The sequence below is a fragment of the Ylistrum balloti genome, unplaced genomic scaffold (genome assembly GCF_031769215.1).
Source record: "Ylistrum balloti isolate Yb309-2 unplaced genomic scaffold, AGI_CSIRO_Ybal_v1 Utg369730, whole genome shotgun sequence".
Taxonomy (NCBI): Eukaryota; Metazoa; Mollusca; class Bivalvia; order Pectinida; family Pectinidae; genus Ylistrum; species Ylistrum balloti.
This window is the reverse complement of record NW_026781945.1, coordinates 692,384-718,436: the sequence shown is the minus strand read 5'-3', so window position 1 is coordinate 718,436 and position 26,053 is coordinate 692,384. Positions and strand designations below refer to the sequence as shown.

Here is a 26,053-nt window from a genome sequence, read left to right as displayed (position 1 = left end):
GTAAATGTTTCAAATTCTGTTTTATCATCCCAGTTACTGATGATCATAATTCATTTTCTGTGTTTCAGATTGAGTCACTATGGGAAAAAATGGCATCGTTCCAGTACTAGTTTGTTTTGATATAATCAGATATACTAATCTGTACTGTCAATAGATGCAACATCCCTGATACTGTTTCCTGTCAATGATAATGGCCCAATATTGTTTTATACAACCTTTGAACAATCATATTGAGTTGCATTTCTAAATAGTGCCATCTGCAGAAGAAAAGCAGCCATATTTTAAAATTTGAATTGTCAAAGTTTGAACAGGATGGACAAAACATGACTCTCTGAAACATGCACTCTGGCAATGGGAAACTGATGGACACTTGTTTTAAATGTCCCAAGAAATTGATATTTAATGTGAAACTTTGAAATGTTTAACATGATCTTCAAAATTTTGAAATTGTCTTTCGATTTGACTTTAGTATAACAGGAAGGATACCGACTAACGTGTTTGTTTTATGCGTTTCCAAGTAGAATTCTAGTGTCGACTGCACATTCAAAAATGTCATATCTGAAAGTTTTCAATTGTCACAGCAGACAACAAATTGTAATGTGTTTTAACAAGACCTTCAAAATCTTACAATAAGAAAACTTACATTATCACCATTGTTTAACAGGTTGACACTATTCGGTTTGGACCGAGTGAAGATAAACTTACATTATCACCATTGTTTAACAGGTTGACACTATTCGGTTTGGACCGAGTGAAGATAATCTTACATTATCACCATTGTTTAACAGGTTGACACTATTCGGTTTGGACCGAGTGAAGATAATCTTACATTATCACCATTGTTTAACAGGTTGACACTATTCGGCCTGGACCGAGTGAAGATAATCTTACATTATCACCATTGTTTAACAGGTTGACACTATTCGGTTTGGACCGAGTGTGACTCTAACTTCACTTTGGTATTGGGTCTTTTTATGTTAAGGATAGAAATGAAGAAACAGGCTGTGCTCATGTATTTTTTCTTTCTTTTTGATTTATTTTGTACAATGAATAATAAGAAACAATTATAGAATGTTTGTTGAAACACAGCGTTGAATCTATTTGGTTATTCAACTTCCCGATAATCAAACAAACATGTCAACTGAAACCAAGTTGGAAATTGGTGTCAACAAGACATACTTTTGTATTCCATCTATTGTTTTATAAAATCTGTGGATTTTCAAAATTTGATGTCCTTAACTTGAAAAAACAAGAATAACTAATCAGCAGTAGACTGGATTTTTGTAATTATGCATTTACTTCATCCACCTTTAAATTATCATTCTAAAGCGCTCTCCACTGGTACTTAAAAGAATAAGAATGCAAATATGGTTTTGTTCATTTTTCAGAGGAAGAGAAAAGTTAATTCTAGAATTCATCAAATGATGACATTGATTGCCCCCTTTAATTTTATAAATTCAACCATCCAGTGGATGACATTTCCTCCTACAAAGATGTCACATCTACGTGAATTGTAAATACGTCTTGTCACATCTACGTGAATTGTAAATACTTCTCGTCACATCTACGTGAATTGTAAATACTTCTTGTCACATCTACGTGAATTGTAAATACGTCTTGTCACATCTACGTGAATTGTAAATACTTCTCGTCACATCTACGTGAATTGTAAATACTTCATGTCACATCTACGTGAATTGTAAATACTTCTTGTCACATCTACGTGAATTGTAAATACTTCTCGTCACATCTACGTGAATTGTAAATACTTCTTAACATTATATAGATTATCAATAGTCTTTGAAGTAAAATTGGTGCCTTTTGTGTGGTCTATGTTTACATTTTAAGCAGAAATGTTTCCGGACCTTTTCAAACAGAAGATTCTAATTGTTCATTTCTGGGGGACTCCTTATGAACCAATTATATATGTCCACAAATCAATAAATTAAAAACTTGACATAAATAAAGATGTATGTAGTATAAGTGGATTTCTTGAGTGTTATAATCCACATATTCAAGTGTACATGATTAAGCAATACTGTAAAAAAACATAAAATTTGGGCCCAAACATGCCTTTGTAGTATATAAGGCAATATTGTACAAATTACACACATAATACAACATATTCATTAAAATCAGTTTATTTCAGATGAATGTGAACAAGAAAATTGTATAGAGAAATTCATTAATAAAAATTTATGAGAAAATTGATAACTTATTTTGTTTGAGCAAACAAGTTTATGTGGTACTAACTCCATTCCATCCTCAACCCTGCCACCGTTCCTCTCTTAATGAAGCAAATACATGCATGGATTCAGTTCTACATGATATAGCTACATTGGTTACCTGCAAAGTAGAACTGTAAACAAACCTACAAGATATGTCAAAAAAAAGTTAATTTGTCCATCTAAAGTATAAATTGTTGGACAATCCTAAATGCTTCTAGGGTTAGCAAGGTTCAATGAAATTTTGTTAATATGCATTGTTTTATAAGCCATTATAAAACATTTTAAATTATACAACTTTGGGAAAACATCAGTCTCAGTTCAAAATTGAAAAAAAAAACCAAAATGATAACAATGAATTCACAGTGAATGGTAGCCATTTTTGATAAAACAGATCTCTCCTGCATACTGGTATTACTCGTAGTAAATGAAATACTGACATAATGAAATGACAGTAGACCTGATAGGGGAATTCATATAGGTTCAAATCAATAATTTCAAAACCTTTGTACTTATTGTAATTTTTATGAACTGGAAAGTTTTCATTAGTACATAAATAGAGTCTGGTTTCAAGAAATTTACCTCACTCAATATCATTTAAAGGAAAGTGATTACAAATTAAATATGCTGCTAGATTTTTTTTCCATTTATATTTTGAAACCATAAACATCGATGGTAAATACCAGGTTGATATCATACACATTAATTTCTTATTGAAATTATGGGAGATTTCATCAAATATTTATGAATATTGATGAATTGCTGATAAAAGTGGTACAAATATTCCACTTTGATAAGTAACAATAACAATCATCAGCTCACCTTTCTCACTACATAGTGTCAAAATATGTTATACAGAAAGTTTGATGAACAATTCTAGTGATAAGACTTAACAACACTTAACATTATAATTATAGCAAGGACTAAATCATAAAAAAAAATCCCAAAATGGACCTGATCCACTAATAAAATTACATATATATCTAACTGTTGTATAGATAAGGCTATTGTTGAAATATACGATGTCAGAAATATAGAACTAATGCAGTATTTTATACCAAAATAGCATGGAAAGTAAGTGGGGGTTAAGGCTGGGAGATATTCTCCTACAACTTGTTTTCTACAAAACAGAGTAATGTTCTTGTCACATTTCAATTTAAATATATTGTGCAGGACATAAAGCATCCTCTTCTACTTTAAACTTAATTGATATTTATTTTTGCCATGTCCACATTTATCAATCATTAATAACATATTCACTCTGGAATATATCTAATTCTGATTTATTACATAATATGTAAAACAACATGTATCTTTAAACATGTCTATCATTTCCTTCTGACATTTTCATTATATTGCACAATGTTTTTAGATAAAACTTCCATGTCTGTGTTTTCATAATGTTCCCCAGTCATGAAGAATAGCAACTATTAGAATCAATAGGACAAAAAAGAATCCATCAGTATCAATGACCAATGAAGAACTAATATTACATAAGGACTGAAAAATTTATTAGACACCATGGGTCCTAATATCAAAGCTGAACTGATTATGTACTTTAAACATTGATGATTTATTAAGTCTTATAGACATTTTTCAGATTTTAAGATAATTGATTAGTGTATATATGTTTACATTTGATCTTCCATAATTCAGAACACAAATGCCAAAACCAACAGATTTTACATGGCGACAGTTGCTACAGTCCCATTTGAGTCGTAATCAGCAACGACATGGCAACAGTTGCTATGGCCCTAGTCAAATCTGAATCAGTTAAATCAGTTACTACGTGGCCATAATTGTCATGGTCCAGTTCAGTAACAGGGAACATCAGACATTGAATGAAGTAGCAGAAAAGGCATGAAGATTTCCCATCTGGCTGAGTCCACTCTGAATGTGATTAATGTGGATGTCTACGTTATTCTTGAAGGCACTGAGGAGATAAAAATAGTAATCATGAGTGTAAGGTGAAGGAATTTTGAGAACATGTATATGATAGTTTCATAATTTTTTCTGGGTAGAGTTTTGAGATATAGTTCATTTCACCTAAACTTTTGACAAAACTGCTGTTAAACTCAATTATCCAATGAAACATTGTTTAACCATATATTAATATAATAACAAATTTTTGCAAATTTATTTTACTCATACACAATAACATAATGATCCTGAAATTCATGTTGATAAACTTACTTCAAGCTATTCCCATCCAATCGACTCTTAACATCTTGTAACGTGTCTTGTAATGACTTGAATTCAAAAGAGTTCAACTCTGTTTCTGAAAACGTCTGCAAAAATATAAAGTTTTACGAACTCCATATATCATTTAATTCCACATAAATTCCAATCCTGGTATGTTAAGATGGCAGTTAACTGTTTAATAGTATTTTAATTTTGAAAATGTAAACATGCATGTTAATTCCTGAATGCTATCAGAATATTGTTACTCTGTAAATATTCATGTTAATGTATTACAGTAATTAATGGAACTTTTAAATGTTTATTTTTAATATAAAAACATTATTTTTGCTTGTGCTTTCAAACTTTTAAATCATTTTATTTTGAAAATCGGTTATTAATACTAAATCATCAATAACAAAGACAAAGACCGTAAAAAAGCTACCATTAAGCTGGAAGCTATGACTACTATCCAGACTATATTATCATCTGGATGTCAATATCTCCATAATATACCAGCTCACTACAAATTTTACAGGAAAACTTTTGCATCCCACTTTGAGTTTGCAATGTTTTGGTGTTGTGATGAGACTCACCCGTACTTGTAACATTAGAGAAGTTAAACCAGCTATGAGGTCCATCACTTTAGGATTCTTCTTTCGGTTGTGGAACATGGTCTGTAATGTAAAGTCAACATAGTGATTTCCCTCTAAATGTTTTGTTCTGTGTTTAAGATATAAGCAATTTTCATGTATCCTTGTACAATTTTGTTCAAAAGATGTAAGTTTGAATTCTGCCTAATCATGTGACTATTACTTGCATCAATATGAAACCTAACGAGATCCCAGAGGGATCTTGGCGCCCACCATTTGAGGATTTGTTTTCAGTTCTTGAAGATTTGTTTATTTTTTTTGTTGGTTACAGGTGTTGTAAATGTTCATGAACTGGTCTTCATTGAATGTACTCAATGATGGCACAAGATATTTTTATTAAGTACCTATTAGCAAATATCATTTGAAAAAGATCCCAAAGTATTATTAGATAGCAGTCAGTTACAGGTGGATAATGGACAATATGCTTGTGCTGTACCACTGTCGACATCCAAGATGGCTGCCTGTGGGCCACCTTGATTTCAAATCAGTCCAAAAAAGGTACAATGCACAACTAGGGACCAAGGGAAACCAATATCTATGAAATATCAGAAGGATCCATCCAGTACTTCCTCAGATATAGCAGTAACAAGATTTTACTCTCAAAATCCAAGATGGCTGCCTGTCAGCCATCTTGATTTCGGATCAGTCCAAAAAGGTATAATGCATAACTTGGAACCAAAGATAACCTGCATATGAAATTTGGAATCACCTGTCTGCCATCTTGAATTTGAATCAGTCAAAAAAAGGTACAATGCACAACTAGGGACTAAATTTGAGAAAGATCCATCCAGTACTTTCCAAGAAAGAGCAGTAACAAACTTTTACTTCCAAAATCCAAGATGGCTGCCTGTCGGCCATCTTGAATTCGAATCAGTCCAAAAAAGGTACAATGCACAACTAGGGACCAAGGGGAACCTGCATATGAAATTTGAGAAAGATCCATCCAGTACTTTCCAAGAAATAGCAGTAACAAACTTTTACATCCAAAATCCAAGATGGCCACCTGTCGGTCATCTTGAATTTGAATCAGTCCAAAAAAGGTACAATGCACAACTAGGGACCAAGGGGAAACTGCATATGGAATTTGAGAAAGATCTATCCAGTACTTTCCAAGAAATAGCAGTAACAAACTTTTACATCCAAAATCCAAGATGGCCACCTGTCGGCCATCTTGAATTCGAAGCAGTCCAAAAAAGGTACAATGCACAACTAGGGACCAAGTGGAAACTGCATATGAAATTTGAGGAAGATCCATCCAGTCCTTTCTCAGAAATAACGGTAACAAACTTTTACTTCCAAAATCCAAGATGGCCATCTGTCGGCCATCTTGAATTCGAATCAGTCCAAAAAAGGTACAATGCACAACTAGGGACCAAGGGGAACCTGTATATGAAATTTGAGAAAGATCCATCCTGTACTTTTCCAGAAATAGCGGTAACAAACTTTTACTTCCAAAATCCAAGATGGCCACCTGTTGGCCATCTTGAATGCGAATCAGTCCAAAAAAGGTATAATGCACAACTAGGGACCAAGGGGAACCTGTATATGAAATTTGAGAAAGATCCATCCAGTGCTTTTCCAGAAATAGCGGTAACAAGAATTGTTTATGGACGGACGGACGGACGGACCACGGACGCAGGGCGATTTGAATAACCCACCATCTATTGGATGGTGGGCTAAAAATGTAACAGTGGCTTTGACATAGACCTAAATTTCATTAAATTATTTATACAATATAAAATGTACTGGCATTGGTTTAATATGCTCTTTGACCACTTCTTACACCATTCCTAATATGATACCTGTACAGTTTATACATGTCGTCATAGAACCTTGTACTTTTTCTATTTGTCTTATCCTTCATGGATGTCAAAGTCAATATAAAATCTACATCATGTTTCTGATCTCTAATTGAAATGATTTGTAATTCTAAACCTACCCCACTTATTCTGGAAACCATTTCCTCTGCTTCATCATCACACTTGGTCCTGATCTCTGATGGTTGGTCCAAGGGAGTTAGGCCCTGTTCTGGAGCAATCTACAATTCATAAAAAAGCATATCAATATTGTTATATCAAATTTTCATACTATAGTATATTGCATATACATTACACACACACACAAAAATGTTATCATGTTTTTTACTATTTCATTCCGAAAACGGTTCTTTTTTCATTATTACTAGATTTAGGTAGGTCAATTTTGAGATATCTAAATCCATTTATCCATTAACATTTAGCCTAACCATAGTTTATGTGGATATGACCAAGGCCATGTTCCTATAGATAAAATGGATACCTTTATGCCCTAGTCATAGACAAAATACCCAGAAAACTGTCATATCACAATATCAAGAGGAAAACTGTCTACATAAGCATGCCACATTCATATGTTAACCCATACCAGCTCCCTCATCAGGTCAGATCCTGTAAATACTGTTGGTAAAATTTGTTATCTGGGTTTATGACCAGGATCATTTTCAGATGAGGTGCCCTTGTGGCAGCTGGTGGCTACTTTACTGACCATCATGCGTCCTCCCCTGGCATGATATCAGTGATCTCAGCTTCCTGTAAAATGTAATACTTCACTCACAATGTGCTATTATAAAACCACTGTGATTTTACCTCCTGACAGTATTGCTGTACCCCTATCAGACACTCGTTCAGCTCTCTGTTGAGATCCTCTAGCTGTAATACAGCATTGGCGTACTTCCTCTGGAACTCCGGAGATATAGGTTCTAGGAAGGACTTCTGCCAATAAAACAGCTGGAGTTATAATATTGCTCTTGAAATGTTACATAAAGGACCATTGAAAACTCCCTGAATTTTGTCAGGTAAACCTCATATTGGCCATATCATGACCTTTTAAAATTATGAAAAATTATTTGAACCACCTGGTATCTCCAAACCGAAACATTTTTTTTATTTACAAAAATTGTATCATTGTATTTGTCATTCCCCTAAACCTTTTCATACCAATTTTCAACTTAATCAGACAATATCTTAATCTTAAGCAATCAGAAGCCTCCAAAGTGTTTCCATGGCAACAGTTTTGGATCACCTAATATGTCAAATTATAGGCCACAATTAGCTGTAATATTTGATCAAGTTTAAATGAAAAAGTGAAAGGTCACAACTTATATATCATAGGAATGTAGCAAGCAAAGTTCGAGAAATAGCACTTCAGTACTTTATCAGATACACTTGACAATATTCCATACAGAATATCTAGAAAAAGGGGTAATATTCTACCAAATGTTGTAGAAATAATACGAAAAGCTAAAGAACACAACTTTATATCATAAGGATGTAGTATGCCAAGGTTGACAGGGTGATTCCAATATACCCCCCTGAACTTTATTCAGGGTATAATAAGCTTTAACTGCCAAATCCAAGATGGTCAGCTGGAAGTCATTTTGTTTTTTCTAATCAGTCCCAAAACCAAAGGACACTAGGGACCAAAGGGAAGGTACATAAGTTTGGGAGAGATCCATTCTTTACTTCTTCAAAAATAGCGATAAAAACATTCAAAGTCAAAATCTAAGATGACTGCCTGTCAGCCATTTTGTTTTTCTGATCAGTCCTCAAATCAAAAGGGCACAACCAGGGATCAAATAGTGGTCAGGTGGTGCAGTGGTAGCGCACTCACCTTTCACCTAGCCAGTGGCTTGTAACAAATTTCAGAAATAAACAAACTACATGATTGATTTTTAGTTGAAACTGAGGAAAACAGGATTATCAAGTTATTAATCAACCATTTTCATAATGACATATCATTCCATAACATCAATATATACATATAACACAAGTTCATACACAAAATACTACATGAGTAAAGTCACTGAAAAAATGTAGCAATCACAGAACAAATCTTATTCTCAGCCAGGAAAAAAATTATTTTGTTCAGCTGCCTTAAATGTGATGACATACAGTTTTAAGTAAGTGAAATCTTCACCTTGTAGCCATGTTGTACCTACATATAATTAAACTCAAACTAGTTGTAACAAAATGCAAATAAAGGATGAGAAAGAAAAGATCTTTTCGATATATCCTATGATAAACAACCATTTCATTTGTTTAAAAACTTGTTCTAGGTAACTGTGCACCAAAAGGTAAAAAATCTGAACAAAAGTCAACACTTTTTGTTTAAATTTCCTGTCAGATGTGTCCAGTATATCAATACTTCATACTCTTACCATCTTTTCAGCCTCTGTGTTCATTGTTTTTAACTGTTTGACCCAGTCTTTCTTGATCATGAGAATCTTGGATAATTTTGTCTGTAATAGAAATGGAATATAGAGATAGTTAAAACCTTGTTCAAAACAGAGAGAAACACTGCACTCAGCATTAAAAAGTACTATTCATGTACAACTGATCTGTTATACCATATACAGTAACTATCAGGTACTTTACCTACAAATTCAGTCATGTATTTAAGGTCAAATAACCCATATAAATAGACAAAGTGTGATATATGTACTCTAAATAGGTCACCATTTCCTGGACAAAGTGTAAAGTTCATACCTACAAGGTAACAACAGGTGTTAAAATACCTAGACAATGTTAAGTGTAAGGTAATTAGAACTTATGACATGTGATCTCAAGTAATCCTGTCATGGTTCACTTCACTCCCCCCCTTCAAGTATCTTGGAACAGCCCTTAAACTACCTTCCACACCTAAGGTATGATGCACCATGAAACAGTCCTTTAATACCCTTCTGTCCTCTAATGAGTGATGCACTATGGAACAACCCAGAAACTTAACTTCCACCCCTTAGATGTGAAACCTCCCATGAGTCATGCACTGTGTAATTGCTCTAATGCCTTACATATATTAAACAATTGTTTTCAGAACATATATTCTAACTCACTTTATCTACCTTCCTCTCAATAATGAAGTTCAATATTAAAGCAGACCTTTAACACACTATGAGCACAGGACTACAGTAGTGGACTCTCATAAAACAGCTACATATTTTCTAGCGCTCATGGGAATTGGTGGAGATTTCAAGATCTATGATCACTTACAGTGAAACCTCACCTAACGACCACCTCAAAATTACGACCACCCCGCTATTACGGGCACTTTTTTTCAGTTCCGTTTTTTTCCACTATATATCTTTGTATTGGTCGCTTCAGTATTACGACCACCCCTCTATTCCGTATTACGACCACTTCCTACAGTCCCAACAACGTGTGTCATTCACGACCATTGTTTACGTCACGGGTTACCGACCCTGTCACCAGGTGGCGTTAAACGAAGTAAACATTGTTATCGGATTAACTTGGCCTACCCGTCCGAAACCGCGTGCTAGACACATTTTAATAGCGATCTGTTGTTTGTTAATTATATATTGATAGATCGGTAGGTATATAAACACCTTAGAAGCCCTGCATACCCAAAAGTGAATTATGTAGTTGTTTCGGCCGATATTCCTTGGCTTGCACGCGCACACGTTGTTGAGGGTTTTTAACTGTTTTTGTAGCAATGTTGCACTCTCGATATCGTTTGAACAATAAAAAAATGTGTATGTTTATGTTCCATTTTTTTTATGACACATTTTCTCTGTCACAAACCTCCGATGAACTTTATCAAGCAAAGACGAAACCACGGAAACGAAACGAGGTATTGCTATAAAAGGACGTATGAAAGGGGAGGCTGTCCAGATCCGTAGCTCTTCGCAATATTGTGCACTGGACTCTTTTTTTTTTAAGTAAAAAAAAAATGTGTTGTACTGAGTGATACACTGATAAAGATTATGTGTTTGCAAATTTAAGTGAAAAATGAAGCGTTGAAAACATCATTATTCTTCTGTCAATTCAGCAATTTTGTCTTTTTTACATGCATTTCATAAAATTCAACATTTTACATAAGTTTTGTTATTATTGTTGAATAATACACATGTACATTACTAAATGATATATATAGTCTTTATTTTAAACAGAGTTACGGTTCTTTGTGGTCAATCTGATCCACCTCACTATTAAGACCACTTTTGTCCAGTCCCCAAAGTGGTCTTAATAGCGAGGTTTCACTGTATTATGAATGGTTAGTGACAACAGAACAATTTTCGATCATTACTCGATTGGTCATATGAATAATTGTTTTTGTTACAAACAACATCCCATCAATTCAAAGTGTATTTGGGCACTGAACATATCAGTGTATGTGTTAAAGTGATGACCTACTCATAGTAAATATTACACAAGTTTTAGCTGGTGATGGTGTACAATTAGAACTGTTGGTAATCTTGAAATGATTACTAACTTTTATTAGCATATGCAAAATTTACACACCACTTTGTTCACATAGAGATAGTCTGATGACCCCATTTAATCTATTAAAACAAACATATCTTTCACATTCTTGGTTGTTCCTTGTCCTGGATTAGCAACAAAGATTGCTACCATGTCACTGTACCAGGCTAACTCTAGACTAGTTAAGTATCATTTTATTAAAACTTTCCATGTACTAATCTAGTTGATACATTGTGTAAGAAACTAGCTCTCGAAGACTGAGTTCATGGATTAACCACTGAAAATGAAACTAAAACACACACATCCTGTTTAAAACATCATCTGAAATCTGTTGCCTTTTCAATTATGATATGATTATCTCAGCAATACTGACAGTTTTTCGTAGAAGACTGAAAACTATGAAAAAATTTCAGACAAGACACAATAAAGACCTTGTGGGACAATCACATACGTATAAAACATCGAATGGATGGACAATGGAAGGAAACTCGGACACTTAAAGATAGGCCTACCATATTCTTTCAAACAGACAAGAGGCAAAAAAAAGTTCAGAATTCTCACAAATAAAAGATTTTATTCAAAGAGATATTTACATTTTTTCTTTAATTTGTTGATCTTATATACTTTATATCTTATATACTATATTTTGCAAAATAACAGCTTTAATTACTTATTGAAATAATTTCAAAACATGTCCTATCCCTTTCGCTATGGTAAATGAGTACTGTGTGAGAAATTATACCATTCCAGGTCATAAATCCAGTGATGACTATAAGAATCCACAGTATCAAAACAACCTTAACACAGTTCCACGAATCACCTCTCCTTTCCACCAACATCCCCCATTCAAACTTTAGTTATACTGCCCCAATGCTTTCCTCCAAAAAACATTTAATTCTTAGTTTATTCAAATGAATTTATCAACTCAGGAGGTTGGAATAACATGCTTTAAGCTGAGTGATCTGGACCACTGGTAGACATACCTCTCTAATTTCCAGAAATATATATATCAGCAAATGTTTATAGAGAAAACGTTGAAAAGGTGTTGTGAATCTAAACCTGTTTGAAGGAAGATTAAAAGCATGTAGCATGGTAATTCTGATCTAATTCATAAAACTTCTTGAGCAACTCCCTTTTAAATTTAAATATGGCAATTATGGAACATCCCTAAAACTACCTGTCATTTTTCACACTTTCTAAATTCTTAGCAGCATTTATACTTGAATTTCCATCCAAATCATGATGCAAGAACAATCAATGTTTGAGCAATACTTACAACTTGAACTAAGAATTTGATGGGGAAGCCACCATATGTTCCTCCTTCCAGACTCATCAATCGACCTTTGAATGGTGACCCACTCAACAATGGATCATTGTCCTGTGAAAGCATCAAAAGAAAATTACAACATCTTGTCTCAGTTAAAAAAGGGTCCTACCCACTTTCATGGATATTTCAGCAAACCTTACACTATAAATTTTTATCAAATATTACAATTATTTTCCCATTCTAGACTTTGCCTCTCTGTATCAACAACCCTTCCTCAATATTGACAGTTCATTTCCAAGTCTGGATGAAAATTTACAGATTTTGTTGAAATACATTAAACTTTATCATCCAGTCTTCAGCTGTTTGGCCCTACCCTCAGGCCTAGAGTATGCTATACTAATCCATGCAAAAGGTTTTGATAAAGGAAATCACATATGTCAGAAGAACATACAAGGGAAAATTTCAGGGTCCACATTGAAATCAATGACCACTTATGGTATTCTGATATACACGACAGAGTCAGGAGAACCTTACATATAAATGTTAGATATGTTAATTACTTACAAGGTGAGGATTAGGTGAACCTAGACTGGGTACAAATCTGGGGGGTGAGAAGATGGCTTGTCTGGGCCGATGTTTCTGTTGGAAGGCTGTGAGAGGGATAGTCTCAATGTCTTCATTACTCTGTAGGAAAGGACAAAATCAATATTTAACACATCAACAAATAGCACTCTGACATATATCTAAAGCCAAGAAATAAATTTTGGCTAATCTGAAAACTAACCTACATTTCAATTGTAATTTCTGCCTCTGAAGGTATCATCAACAACACCACTTGCCTTAATTTGGAATCAATATCTTTACTTTATTTTACAGAAGTAACCTATGATACATTTATTTATACTTTATATCATTATTTTTTTTAATTTGACATCAATACCAACAATACTTCATTATTTCATTACTTTATTAAAAAAATTATGAGCTTCTCCATCAAATTCATTTCTATTTTTTTTTTCAAATATTGTATTAAACTGTAAAGTCTTCTTACAAGCACTTCATAGTCTGGTATTGAGTGAACGCCAAGACCAGGTCTGTCAAACGTCACACGATAGCTGTTGTTTACTGTATCTAAGGCATCCACTGTACCAGTAAACAAGCCATCCTGAGGCCTCCTTAGTCGTGCTGATAACATCAAATATTTATATGTATGTAGTAATGATCATGGACGATTGTAGACATAAAACAACCTACCAGTATATCAACCTATGAAGTTATGAATTGATGAGCATCTCAGTATTTTCCTACTTCTCATGTTCTTTACATTGATGATATGAGGGTATGCCATTAGATATTATCATCTAACATGCTGCAAATTTTCACACTGACAGAACGACCCCCTTAATGCGAGGTTTCCATTATCAGGTCGAATTGTACATTGCGATGTTTCCATTATTGTATGTTGAATTATGTCTAATATTACAAAATTATTAAATTACAGAGGTAATATGGTAATAACGCAGCAGACATGTGGCAGACACTGGGATAATCAGAATCAAATGCACAAAAATGTCCTATTATCAGACAACCAATATGACATTTTCTAAAGAGAGAACACACAGTAACATTCAATGTTTAAATAGAAAAAAACAACAAAAATAAATGGGATTTTGACTTTTGTAACACACAACAATAAAGCAATAGGGATGATGATATAACCATGAAACCATAATTTTTATTTCTTTAACAACAATTAGTAAAAAAATTAATTCAACCTCTGTTTATCACTCTGATTTACCAGATGGAGAGAGTGTGAAAGTGTTATTATGGGATGAATCTGGAGTACTTAGAAACATGATCAGACAGAGGAGTCCATATGAATTTACATCAAATGAGGGAACCAAACATCTTAGCAAAAGACTTATTCCTATTAGTTTGATCATCCAAAGCAGGGATTTGAACAATCCTTGAAATTTTTTTCTAACCTGCTAGTCCTTCTGTATACCATTTCAAATATTCCAGTGACTTCATGCAGTATATGTGTTCAGAGTTTGTTATTAAATATTTATTTTTTCTTTATATTTTAGATCAATTAAGAACAAGATAGAAGATTTAACATGTTTGGTCTATGTAACTGACAATTTTATCTAAGTTACTAAGACTTGCAATATTATTATAAATTTCTATCGTTTTAATTTATGTCCGCTTTGCTTGTACCAATTTTTCTGAACATAAAACAAAAGACAAGGATTCCCCTACACATACCTGTTACTTTGGTTCCTATGACAAGATGTGTAGGGATCTCATCTGGAAGATCCTTAAAGCTGTTCAACTCAGATAGCTTACGCTGTTGTAGAAGTCTGATTTTGTTTCTCCTCTGCTCCAGTGCTGCCCTTTCCTCCGCAAAGAATGCTGGTGAACATCTAGCAGACACATTAACATGAAATAAAATCATCTAGTGCAAACAGCATTCAATAAACTTCTAATAAAAAATTCAAAAGAAGGTAAATCTTGTTGAGCACAAAAATATGATATAGATATGTGCAAAATTAAAACTTTGATATTTTCACCTTTTCTAGGGTTACAATAAAATGTTACTTCATTAGAACAACTAATTTTGAAATACAATTATGAGTGCGTGTTTGAAAGAGAAATACGGACACATACCAGAGCAAATGATCACCTTCAGAATGTTTTCTTGTTTATACATTATATAAAAATTATAAACTTGTACTTACATTTCAAACATAATGCAACAATTAACTTTTTATTTGATATCTATTATCAAACTAAATAATGATATTAATAGTATCGCTACATGGTAGATAAAACGTGAATGATTTATAAAGGACACCTTCTTGGCTTCCCCATCAATCTACGAATCTTGTTCCACTCCACACGTCTGATCTTCTTTGTTTTCAGCTGTGGGAACGTTTCTTTGACACAGATACAGAAGTCATTCTCACCCAGAAATAATGGTCTGTAAAAACACAATAATGGTCATTTCTGATTCATATCCAATGTAGTATTTACTGGTGGCCATGTCTGATTCATATCCAATGTAGTATTTACTTGTGGCCTTGGCTGATTCATATCCAATGTAGTATTTACTGGTGGCCTTGTCTGATTCATACAATGTAGTATTAACTGGTGGCCATGTCTGATTCATACAATGTAGTATTTACTAGTGGCCTTGTTTGATTCATATCCAATGTAGTATTTACAGGTGGCCATGTCTGATTCATATCCAATGTAGTATTTACTGGTGGCCTTGTCTGATTCATATCCAATGTAGTATTTACTAGTGGCCTTGGCTGATTCATATCCAATGTAGTATTTACTGGTGGCCATGTCTGATTCATATCCAATGTAGTATTTACTAGTGGCCTTGGCTGATTTACATCCAATGTAGTATTTACTGGTGGCCTTGTCTGATTCATACAATGTAGTATTAACTGGTGGCCATGTCTGATTCATACAATGTAGTATTTACTAGTGGCCTTGTTTGATTCATATCCAATGTAGTATTTACAGGTGGCCATGTCTGATTCATATCCAATGTAGTATTTACTGGTGGCCTTGTCTGATTCATATCCAATGTAGTATTTACTAGTGGCCTTGGCTGATTCATATCCAATGTAGTATTTACTGGTGGCCATGTCTGATTCATATCCAATGTAGTATTTACTAGTGGCCTTGGCTGATTCACATCCAATGTAGTATTTACTGGTGGCCTTGTCTGATTCATACAATGTAGTATTAACTGGTGGCCATGTCTGATTCATACAATGTAGTATTTACTAGTGGCCTTGTTTGATTCATATCCAATGTAGTATTTACTGGTGGCCATGTCTGATTCATATCCAATGTAGTATTTACTGGTGGCCATGTCTGATTCATATCCAGTGTAGTATTTACTGGTGGCCATGTCTGATTCATATCCAATGTAGTATTTATTAGTGGCCATGTCTGATTCATATCCAATGTAGTATTTATTAGTGGCCATGTCTGATTCATACAATGTAGTATTTACTGGTGGCCATGTCTGATTCATACAATGTAATATTTACTAGTGGCCATGTCTGATTCATACAATGTAGTATTTACTGGTGGCCATGTCTGATTCATACAATGTAGTATTAACTGGTGGCTATGTCTGATTCATACAATGTAATATTTACTAGTGGCCATGTCTGGTTCATACAATGTAGTATTTACTAGTGGCTTTGTCAGATTCATACAATGTAGTATTAACTGGTGGCCATGTCTGATTCATATCCAATGTAGTATTTACTGGTGGCCATGTCTGATTCATACAATGTAGTATTGTCTAGTGACAATGTCTGATTCATATCCAATGTAGTATTTACTGGTGGCCATGTCTGATTCATATCCAATGTAGTATTTATTAGTGGCCATGTCTGATTTATACAATGTAGTATTTACTGGTGGCCATTTCTGATTCATATCCAATGTAGTATTTACTAGTGGCCTTGTCTGATTCATATCCAATGTAGTATTTACTAGTGGCCATGTCTGATTCATATCCAATGTAATATTTACTGGTGGCCATGTCTGATTCATATCCAATGTAGTATTTACTAGTGGCCATGTCTGATTCATATCCAATGTAGTATTTACTGGTGGCCATGTCTGATTCATATCCAATGTAGTATTTACTGGTGGCCATTTCTGATTCATATCCAATGTAGTATTTACTAGTGGCCTTGTCTGATTCATACAATGTAGTATTTACTAGTGGCCATGTCTGATTCATATCCAATGTAATATTTACTGGTGGCCATGTCTGATTCATATCCAATGTAGTATTTACTAGTGGCCATGTCTGATTCATATCCAATGTAGTATTTACTGGTGGCCATGTCTGATTCATATCCAATGTAGTATTTACTGGTGGCCATGTCTGATTCATACAATGTAATATTTACTAGTGGCCATGTCTGATTCATACAATGTAATATTTACTAGTGGCCATGTCTGATTCATACAATGTAGTATTAACTGGTGGCCATGTCTGATTCATACAATGTAGTATTTACTAGTGGCATTGTTTGATTCATATCCAATGTAGTATTTACTGGTGGCCATGTCTGATTCATATCCAATGTAATATTTACTAGTGGCCATGTCTGATTCATATCCAATGTAGTATTTATTAGTGGCCATGTCTGATTCATACAATGTAGTATTTACTGGTGGCCATGTCTGATTCATATCCAATGTAGTATTTACTGGTGGCCATGTCTGATTCATACAATGTAATATTTACTAGTGGCCATGTCTGATTCATACAATGTAGTATTTACTGGTGGCCATGTCTGATTCATACAATGTAGTATTAACTGGTGGTCATGTCTGATTCATACAATGTAGTATTTACTAGTGGCATTGTTTGATTCATATCCAATGTAGTATTTACTGGTGGCCATGTCTGATTCATATCCAATGTAGTATTTACTGGTGGCCATGTCTGATTCATACAATGTAATATTTACTGATGGCCATGTCTGATTCATATCCAATGTAGTATTTACTGGTGGCAATGTCTGATTCATACAATGTAATATTTACTAGTGGCCATGTCTGATTCATACAATGTAGTATTTACTGGTGGCTATGTCTGATTCATACAATGTAGTATTAACTGGTGGTCATGTCTGATTCATACAATGTAGTATTTACTAGTGGCATTGTTTGATTCATATCCAATGTAGTATTTACTGGTGGCCATGTCTGATTCATATCCAATGTAGTATTTACTGGTGGCCATGTCTGATCCATATCCAATGTAGTATTTACTGGTGGCCATGTCTGATTCATATCCAATGTAGTATTTATTAGTGGCAATGTCTGATTCATACAATGTAGTATTTACTGGTGGCCTTGTCTGATTCATATCCAATGTAGTATTTACTGGTGGCCATGTCTGATTCATATCCAATGTAGTATTTACTAGTGGCCATGTCTGATTCATATCCAGTGTAGTATTTACTGGTGGCCTTGTCTGATTCATATCCAATGTAGTATTTACTAGTGGCCATGTCTGATTCATATCCAATGTAGTGTTTATTAGTGGCCATGTCAGATTCATACAATGTAGTATTAACTGGTGGCCATGTCTGATTCATACAATGTAGTATTTACTAGTGGCCATGTCTGATTCATACAATGTAGTATTAACTGGTGGCCATGTCTGATTCATACAATGTAGTATTTACTAGTGGCCATGTCTGATTCATACAATGTAGTATTGTCTAGTGACAATGTCTGATTCATACAATGTAGTTTTAACTAGTGGCCATGTCTGATTCATACAATGTAATATTTACTGGTGGCCATGTCTGGTTCATACAATGTAGTATTTACTAGTGGCCTTGTCTGATTCATACAATGTAGTATTAACTGGTGGCGATGTCTGATTCATATCCAATGTAGTATTTACTAGTGGCCATGTCTGATTCATACAATGTAGTATTAACTTGTGGCCATGTCTGATTCATACAATGTAGTATTTACTGGTGGCCATGTCTGATTCATACAATGTAGTATTTACTAGTGGCAATGTCTGATTCATACAATGTAGTATTTACTAGTGGCCATGTCTGATCCATACAATGTAGTATTTACTGGTGGCCTTGTCTGATTCATACAATGTAGTATTAACTAGTGACAATGTCTGATTCATACAATGTAGTATTAACTAGTGACAATGTCTGATTCATATCCAATGTAGTATTAACTGGTGGCCATGTCTGATTCATACAATGTAATATTTACTGGTGGCCATGTCTGATTCATATCCAATGTAGTATTTACTAGTGGCCATGTCTAATTCATACAATGTAGTATTTGCTAGTGGCCTTGTCTGATTCATACAATGTAGTATTAACTGGTGGCCATGTCTGATTCATACAATGTAGTATTTACTAGTGGCCATGTCTGATTCATACAATGTAGTATTTACTGGTGGCCATGTCTGATTCATATCCAATGTAGTATTTACTAGTGGCCATGTCTGATTCATACAATGTAGTATTTACTAGTGGCCATGTCTGATTCATACAATGTAGTATTTACTGGTGGCCATGTCTGATTCATACAACATAGCAAATCAAAAACAAAAAATAATCTTTCCTCTAACTGGAAATTACTAGGAAAATGTCTTTTCAATGTATAACAAGGATCTAGTCTTCAATATCTCCCACTCACGTTCATTTGTAAAATATATACATTTAAAGTCCGTAACACGGAACACTAAAGGACTGAAACCATTTATTGTTTATGTTAAATTCAAAGTTCTGTTGGAAGTGTTCAATATAATAACAATTTAGTAGCATAATACTCTGAATATCAGTTTATCATACTTTCACCTTCCTTTCTTTAGCCCAATGGTAATGAGAGAATATTTGTCACTTAATTTCAGTGATGCTGGATTAATGCTAAAGTATGGCTTAACCATATACATATTAATATAATACAATACAGCATTTAATAGTCAGATATGTAAAATTGCAAGAAAGTTACTGTGTTTTTGTGGCATCTATATTTCTGAATCAGTAAGAGATATGTTTTAGTCTTTTAATGGACTCTTATTATTACTTCAGATGATATCCTGTGCAAAGCAATTAGCCATTCAGGTAACAGCTGCCTCTTTGGATATTCACGGAATTAGCCAATAATCAAACTTAAGAGAGTGCTTAAGGTACTAAGTCTGATCAGCAAGTCTCATAGAAAATTTGATCGTTTTTTTAGATAGAAGTGCGGAAAGCGATCCTCCAGACTGTTTCAAGAAATCAGGCAATCAGGTAAGAGCACCATCATTAAATATGCAAAGAGTATACGGTTGATCTAACTTGAGTAAGGAGATTATGTAATTAATTTACCAAGCAAGTCTCATCAAAATTTGTTTGTTCCTTCAAAAGATAGCATGCAGAAAGCATTCAGTTCAAGTGCTGATCAAATCACAGCAGTCTCATGAAATCAATAATCGAACCTGAACAAGGAATGAAGGTAATAAGCCTACAAAGCAAATTTCCTAAAAATCTTATCATTTCTTCATAAGATAATGTGCAGAAAGTATTCTCATAAAGCGATATGTTAAAAAAGCACATATTAACATCAGCGGAAGAAGACGTGTGTTGTTGGGGGATTTTTTTGTCGGGAAAAGTCAGGTTGTCAACTCACCTGAGCCCTATCTATGAGATTCTAGTATCCAGCATCTAAATATCAGGTGGAAAACTGAAGTCAAATTATGAAAGAGTCAATATCCGATCAAAGAGGGAATGAATCCAGGAGGAAGTCAACGGTAAACCAATACAGGAATGACAATATCATATCAGGTCAACAACTGGTGTCATTTAACGAGAAAGTCAATACTTAACCTATAACAGAATGACAATATCATATCAGGTCAACAACTGGTGTCATTTAATGAAAAATTTAACATTTAACCAATAAAGGAATGACAATATCATAATCAGGTCAACAACTGGTGTCATTTAACGAGAAAGTCAATACTTAACCCATAAAGGAATGACAATATCATAATCAGGTCAACAACTGGTGTCATTTAACGAGAAAGTCAATACTTAACCCATAAAGGAATGACAATATCATAATCAGGTCAACAACTTGTGTCATTTAATGAAAAAATTAATATTTAACCAATACAGGAATGACAATATCATATCAGGTCAACAACTGGTGTCATTTATTGAAAAATTTAACATTTAACCAATTAAGGAATGACATTACCATAATCAGGTCAACAACTGGTGTCATTTATTGAAAAATTTAATATTTAACCAATACAGGAATGACAATAACATAATCAGGTCAACAACTTGTGTCATTTAAAGAAAAATTTAATATTTAACCAATTAACATTTAACCAATAAAGGAATGACAATACCATGATCCAATAACTAGAGTTCATCAATTAATTGGAAAATCAACAGTCAAGCATGAAGGAATGGCTAATCCCACTGACAACTGGTGCTCATCAATTTATGGCTAAGACCTTATAGAATGAAAAAAACAAAAAAAAATAAACAATATCCAATGCAAGTGAGAAAAACTGCAGAGACTGTGACACTGGCACTAGTGCTTCAATCAATAATGAGAAAACGATATATATTCAACTTAGATACAACCAGTAGACCCACTGTCGTGATTTAATAAATACACTATAAAAAGGGAAGCAACATCAATGAATATGTGAAAATTCATGTTTAAAACCAAGGAAGCAACATTACAGAAAGTGAAAATAGAATAGGTTTAACTTTGTAAACAACCTAAAGAGGCCCATGATCCGGGAAACTTACATATCCAAGTTAGAGTAGAACCATTCGTAACAAACCCATTTGTGAGCCTTTGGAAGCTTGAGGAGATTTCTGAGGCGAACTCCAATAGCTTGAGCAGACTTCTTATCAGAGGAACTTAGGAGAATCTTTGTCTGAATGAAAACAAGAAAGAAATTGTAACATAACATACTTAAATGTAATCTATTGTTTTCCAATATATAAGGAAATGTACATGTTAATTTCATATCACTTAATGTTTGCTTCTTTCCAGGTATCACAATCTTAACACTCAGAAATTTGAAAAGCAATGGTATATTAGGGCCCATTCTCCGTAAAATTCTGTTGTTACTGTCTCAAGAACCACGGGTAATCCAATTCTTTTCATGTAGAGTTTATCTGATTATAAGTGAGTGGAAAACTGAGTGATATCAATGCAAAATATAGCAATATCATATCATGCAGAGGTTAGGCTAATTAATGTATGAAGTATACTGTGGTAAGTAGTATACAGGTGTATGTAGTATGTGTAAACAGGTGTATGTAGTAGATGTAAACAGGTGTATGTAGTATGTGTTAACTGATGTTTGTAGTATGTGTAAACAGGTGTTTGTAGTATGTGTAAACAGGTGTTTGTAGTATGTATAAACAGGTGTATGTAGTAAACAGGTGTACGTAGTAAACAGGTGTATGTAGTATGTGTAAACATGAGTTTGTAGTATGTGTAAAAAGGTGTTTGTAGTATGTGTAAACAGGTGTATGTGTATGTGTAAACAGGTGTTGTAGTATGTGTAAACAGGAATGTTGTAAACAGGTGTTTGTAGTATGTATAAACAGGTGTATGTAGTATGTGTAAACAGGTGTATGTAGTATATGTAAACAGATGTTTGTAGTATGTGTAAACAGGTGTATGTAGTATGTGTAAACAGGTGTTTGTAGTATGTGTAAACAGGTGTATGTAGTGTGTGTAAACAGGTGTTTGTAGTATGTGTAAACATGTGTTTGTAGTATGTGTAAACAGGTGTATGTAGTATGTGTAAACAGGTGTATGTAGTATTTGTAAACAGGTGTATGTAGTATGTGTAAACAGGTGTATGTAGTATGTGTAAACAGGTGTTTGTAGTATGTGTTAACAGATGTTTGTAGTGTGTGTAAACAGGTGTTTGTAGTATGTGTAAACAGGTGTATGTAGTATGTGTAAACAAGTGTTTGTAGTATGTGTAAACAGGTGTATGTAGTAAACAGGTGTATGTAGTATGTGTAAACATGAGTTTGTAGTATGTGTAAAAAGGTGTTTGTAGTATGTGTAAACAGGTGTTTGTAGTATGTGTAAACAGGTGTTTGTAGTATGTGTAAACAGGTGTATGTAGTGTGTGTAAACAGGTGTTTGTAGTATGTGTAAACAGGTGTTTGTAGTATGTGTAAACAGGTGTATGTAGTATGTGTAAACAGGTGTATGTAGTATTTGTAAACAGGTGTATGTAGTAAACAGGTGTATGTAGTATGTGTAAACAGGTCTTTGTAGTATGTGTAAACAGATCTTTGTAGTATGTGTTAACAGGTGTATGTAGTATGTGTAAACAGGTGTATGTAGTGTGTGTAAACAAGTGTTTGTAGTATGTGTAAACAGGTGTATGTAGTATTTGTAAACAGGTGTATGTAGTATGTGTAAACAGGTGTATGTAGTATGTGTAAACAGGTGTTTGTAGTATGTGTTAACAGATGTTTGTAGTGTGTGTAAACAAATGTATGTCATATGTGTGAACAAGTGTTTGTAGTATGTGTAAACAGGTGTATGTAGTATGTGTAAACAGGTGTATGTAGTATGTGTGAATAAGTGTTTGTAGTATGTGTATGCTGTAATAGTATTACAGCATACACATACTACACCTGTATACTATATACTGCATACACCTGTATACAACACACACCTGTATACTATGTACTAGTATTATGTTTTAATGTTATTTGTTGTATAATTCAGACTGCAAATTCTCTAGTTTTATATGGGGAAAAACCTTTTTATACAAAAACATGTAGACAAAGTTATCAAGATAATAATTATCATGGTTCTCACATTTCTGCTTCTAAGTGAGGAGGGTGCTCTGCTCGTCCTGCGAGGGGACTTTGATGGTGAGTAAGATGTATCCTCGTCATCGTTATAAAATTTTTGGTTCTTTTTTCTTATTCTTGGTGGCTAAAACAAAGGAAACAATTTTACATTACATCTATGATAACAATTTCATATCAGTGTTTCTATTCCCATGTGTTCTAGGATGTCACTTTCAAAATATATATGTATAAGGATTCAGTACAGAAAAAATGATAAAACATTTATCATACTTTTATACACTAATTTACAAATAGAAACCCTAAAACAATTTCATTTTGTTTATCAATGTTTTCCAGCAATAAAAGTTACAGATAACAGGAGAAAAGCATTAATTTTATCCTGTTGATATCAAACACAGACAATGCTATGGCTATATTAACTGGATGTCAGTTGTCAATGCCATATATTTATAATATCCCTGTACACCCTATACATGTATGTAGCTACATTTACAATAATTAATAAAACAACATGTCAGGTACATACATAAAATTATTGTAAAACATATGAGATTCTATTGCAATTTTCACCAAAATCATTTGCTAAATTTTCCCTGAAAACATATTATTAGTAAGCTGTCTTACTTTCTCAGATTTTCAATGTCATTAATCTTTAGAACTGATGTTAATATGCTGAATTTGTAAATGATATAAAATGTTCATTTTTATTGCAGTTTCTGTCTTTCCTTAATGTCTGTTATTTGATATGCTGAGTCTGTGTGGCCATGTAAACATTGTAAACATAATCTACCAAATTCCTAGTTTACATGTATATATACATTCTTTATCATACATACATGATACACATGTACAGCATACTTACATTTCGGCTTCGAGGTGGTGATCTGTAAGATGTTCCCTTCCCTGCAAAGGAATATTTAATTTTGTTGCAGGATCAATAATAGCTACAGTATTACTAGCTTAACATGGTCACAGCTGGTGTTAGAATCAATAATATAATTATGAATGAACACCATTGATATTTATTTGCCATAAATCTTGAAAGTTTAGAAAAGTAAGCGAGGTTCAAAGGCGGGTATATGAACCAAGGACACAGGATATAACAATACTGGTTAGAATCGTTGTTGTTGGAAATATTGTTCACAGTATAATTTAAACAATGAATATTCTGCATTTCCTACATCTTAAACAATGATCTTAAATTCAAGTGAAACCCTTTATGCTTACCTTCTTTCAGGCTGACCAAAACCTCAGCTGATGAGCCTACTGAAACAGAGGTATGTCCGTTTTAGCTATATAATTAGTCATTCCCATTATAAAGCTTACTATTATAATCGAGATAACCACTGGATCGTTCGTATATATTATAATACGTAGAGATATGAAAACGTATTACTTAATTTATTAATCTGATGAAGGTGCGTGTGGTATCACCCATACTGTAGACTAATTCACGTGTTGACCTTCCAACGAGATCATCTCCATGCATCGATTTCAGTTGATAGGTTGTATTAAGCCAGAGTATAGTTAATGAAATGGCAAACAAGTCAGCACAAATTATATATGCGTGTATAGGTTGAGGATGTTTCAGAATAAGCATTTTCACACATTTACATGCTAAAAACCTAAGACAATGAAATCGGTTTTGGCCCAAACCCAAATGAAAACAATCATCCCCCCGACCCTCCCACTTCCAAATATCATTTCCCTGCCTAATAACAATTAAACCCTAATCGCCGACGATAAATGGCTACATAGATATGAATAACAATAAAAGTAATCATTAACATTTGAGGATAAAGTTAGAGATATGGTATTAAAGCATGCAAACGATACAAATGTTGAGAAGCGTGGTTACTTTCAAGTGTGTCGTCCGCCATGTTCGTCGCGCCTCTATTTCAAACACCGGAACGTCATGAACGAAGAGCGACAACTCGTAATGTGGTTTTGCAACATTAAAGATGCCTGTACGGCGTCTAAAAAATCGCGTTATCAATCATTATCATTCATGTTTTCATGTTCTCATACTGTCTTACTTTTTAACCACGAAGTTGTATTCATAAAAAGACAAGCAATTATC

The 26,053-nt window shown here is 33.8% G+C and overlaps 1 protein-coding gene across 2 annotated transcripts; it reads right to left on the bottom strand.

The window, feature by feature from the left end:
- Positions 1-2,125: 2,125 nt before the first annotated feature.
- LOC132565655 (protein lin-9 homolog) lies at positions 2,126-25,853 on the bottom strand. 2 transcript variants are annotated; one of them, XM_060230349.1, is made up of 16 exons: positions 25,832-25,853; positions 25,201-25,239; positions 24,836-24,876; positions 23,978-24,097; positions 21,925-22,055; positions 15,435-15,560; positions 14,846-15,003; positions 13,632-13,765; positions 13,145-13,264; positions 12,590-12,691; positions 9,252-9,332; positions 7,681-7,806; positions 6,996-7,094; positions 5,000-5,080; positions 4,419-4,513; positions 2,126-4,158 (listed from the first exon to the last, which is right to left on the bottom strand). In XM_060230349.1, exons 1-16 carry the CDS (start codon positions 25,851-25,853, stop codon positions 4,056-4,058), a joined length of 1,578 nt encoding a protein of 525 aa, XP_060086332.1. In that variant the 3' UTR covers positions 2,126-4,055. The 2 variants fall into 2 exon arrangements, with proteins under 2 accessions (XP_060086332.1, XP_060086333.1); XM_060230350.1 differs by having other exon boundaries at positions 25,201-25,236.
- Positions 25,854-26,053: the final 200 nt, after the last annotated feature.

What these genes read in the sequence shown, in the direction of transcription:
- LOC132565655 (XM_060230349.1), bottom strand. Translation starts at nt 25,853, where the DNA reads ATGGCGGACGACACACTTGAAA. An exon ending in GGCGGACGACACACTTGAAA is followed by an intron (nt 25,240 to 25,831) that starts GTAACCACGCTT and finishes CCTCTGTTTCAG; the next exon opens with TAGGCTCATCAGCTGAGGTT. An exon ending in TTGATGGGGAAGCCAAGAAG is followed by an intron (nt 15,004 to 15,434) that starts GTGTCCTTTATA and finishes TGTGTCTGCTAG; the next exon opens with ATGTTCACCAGCATTCTTTG.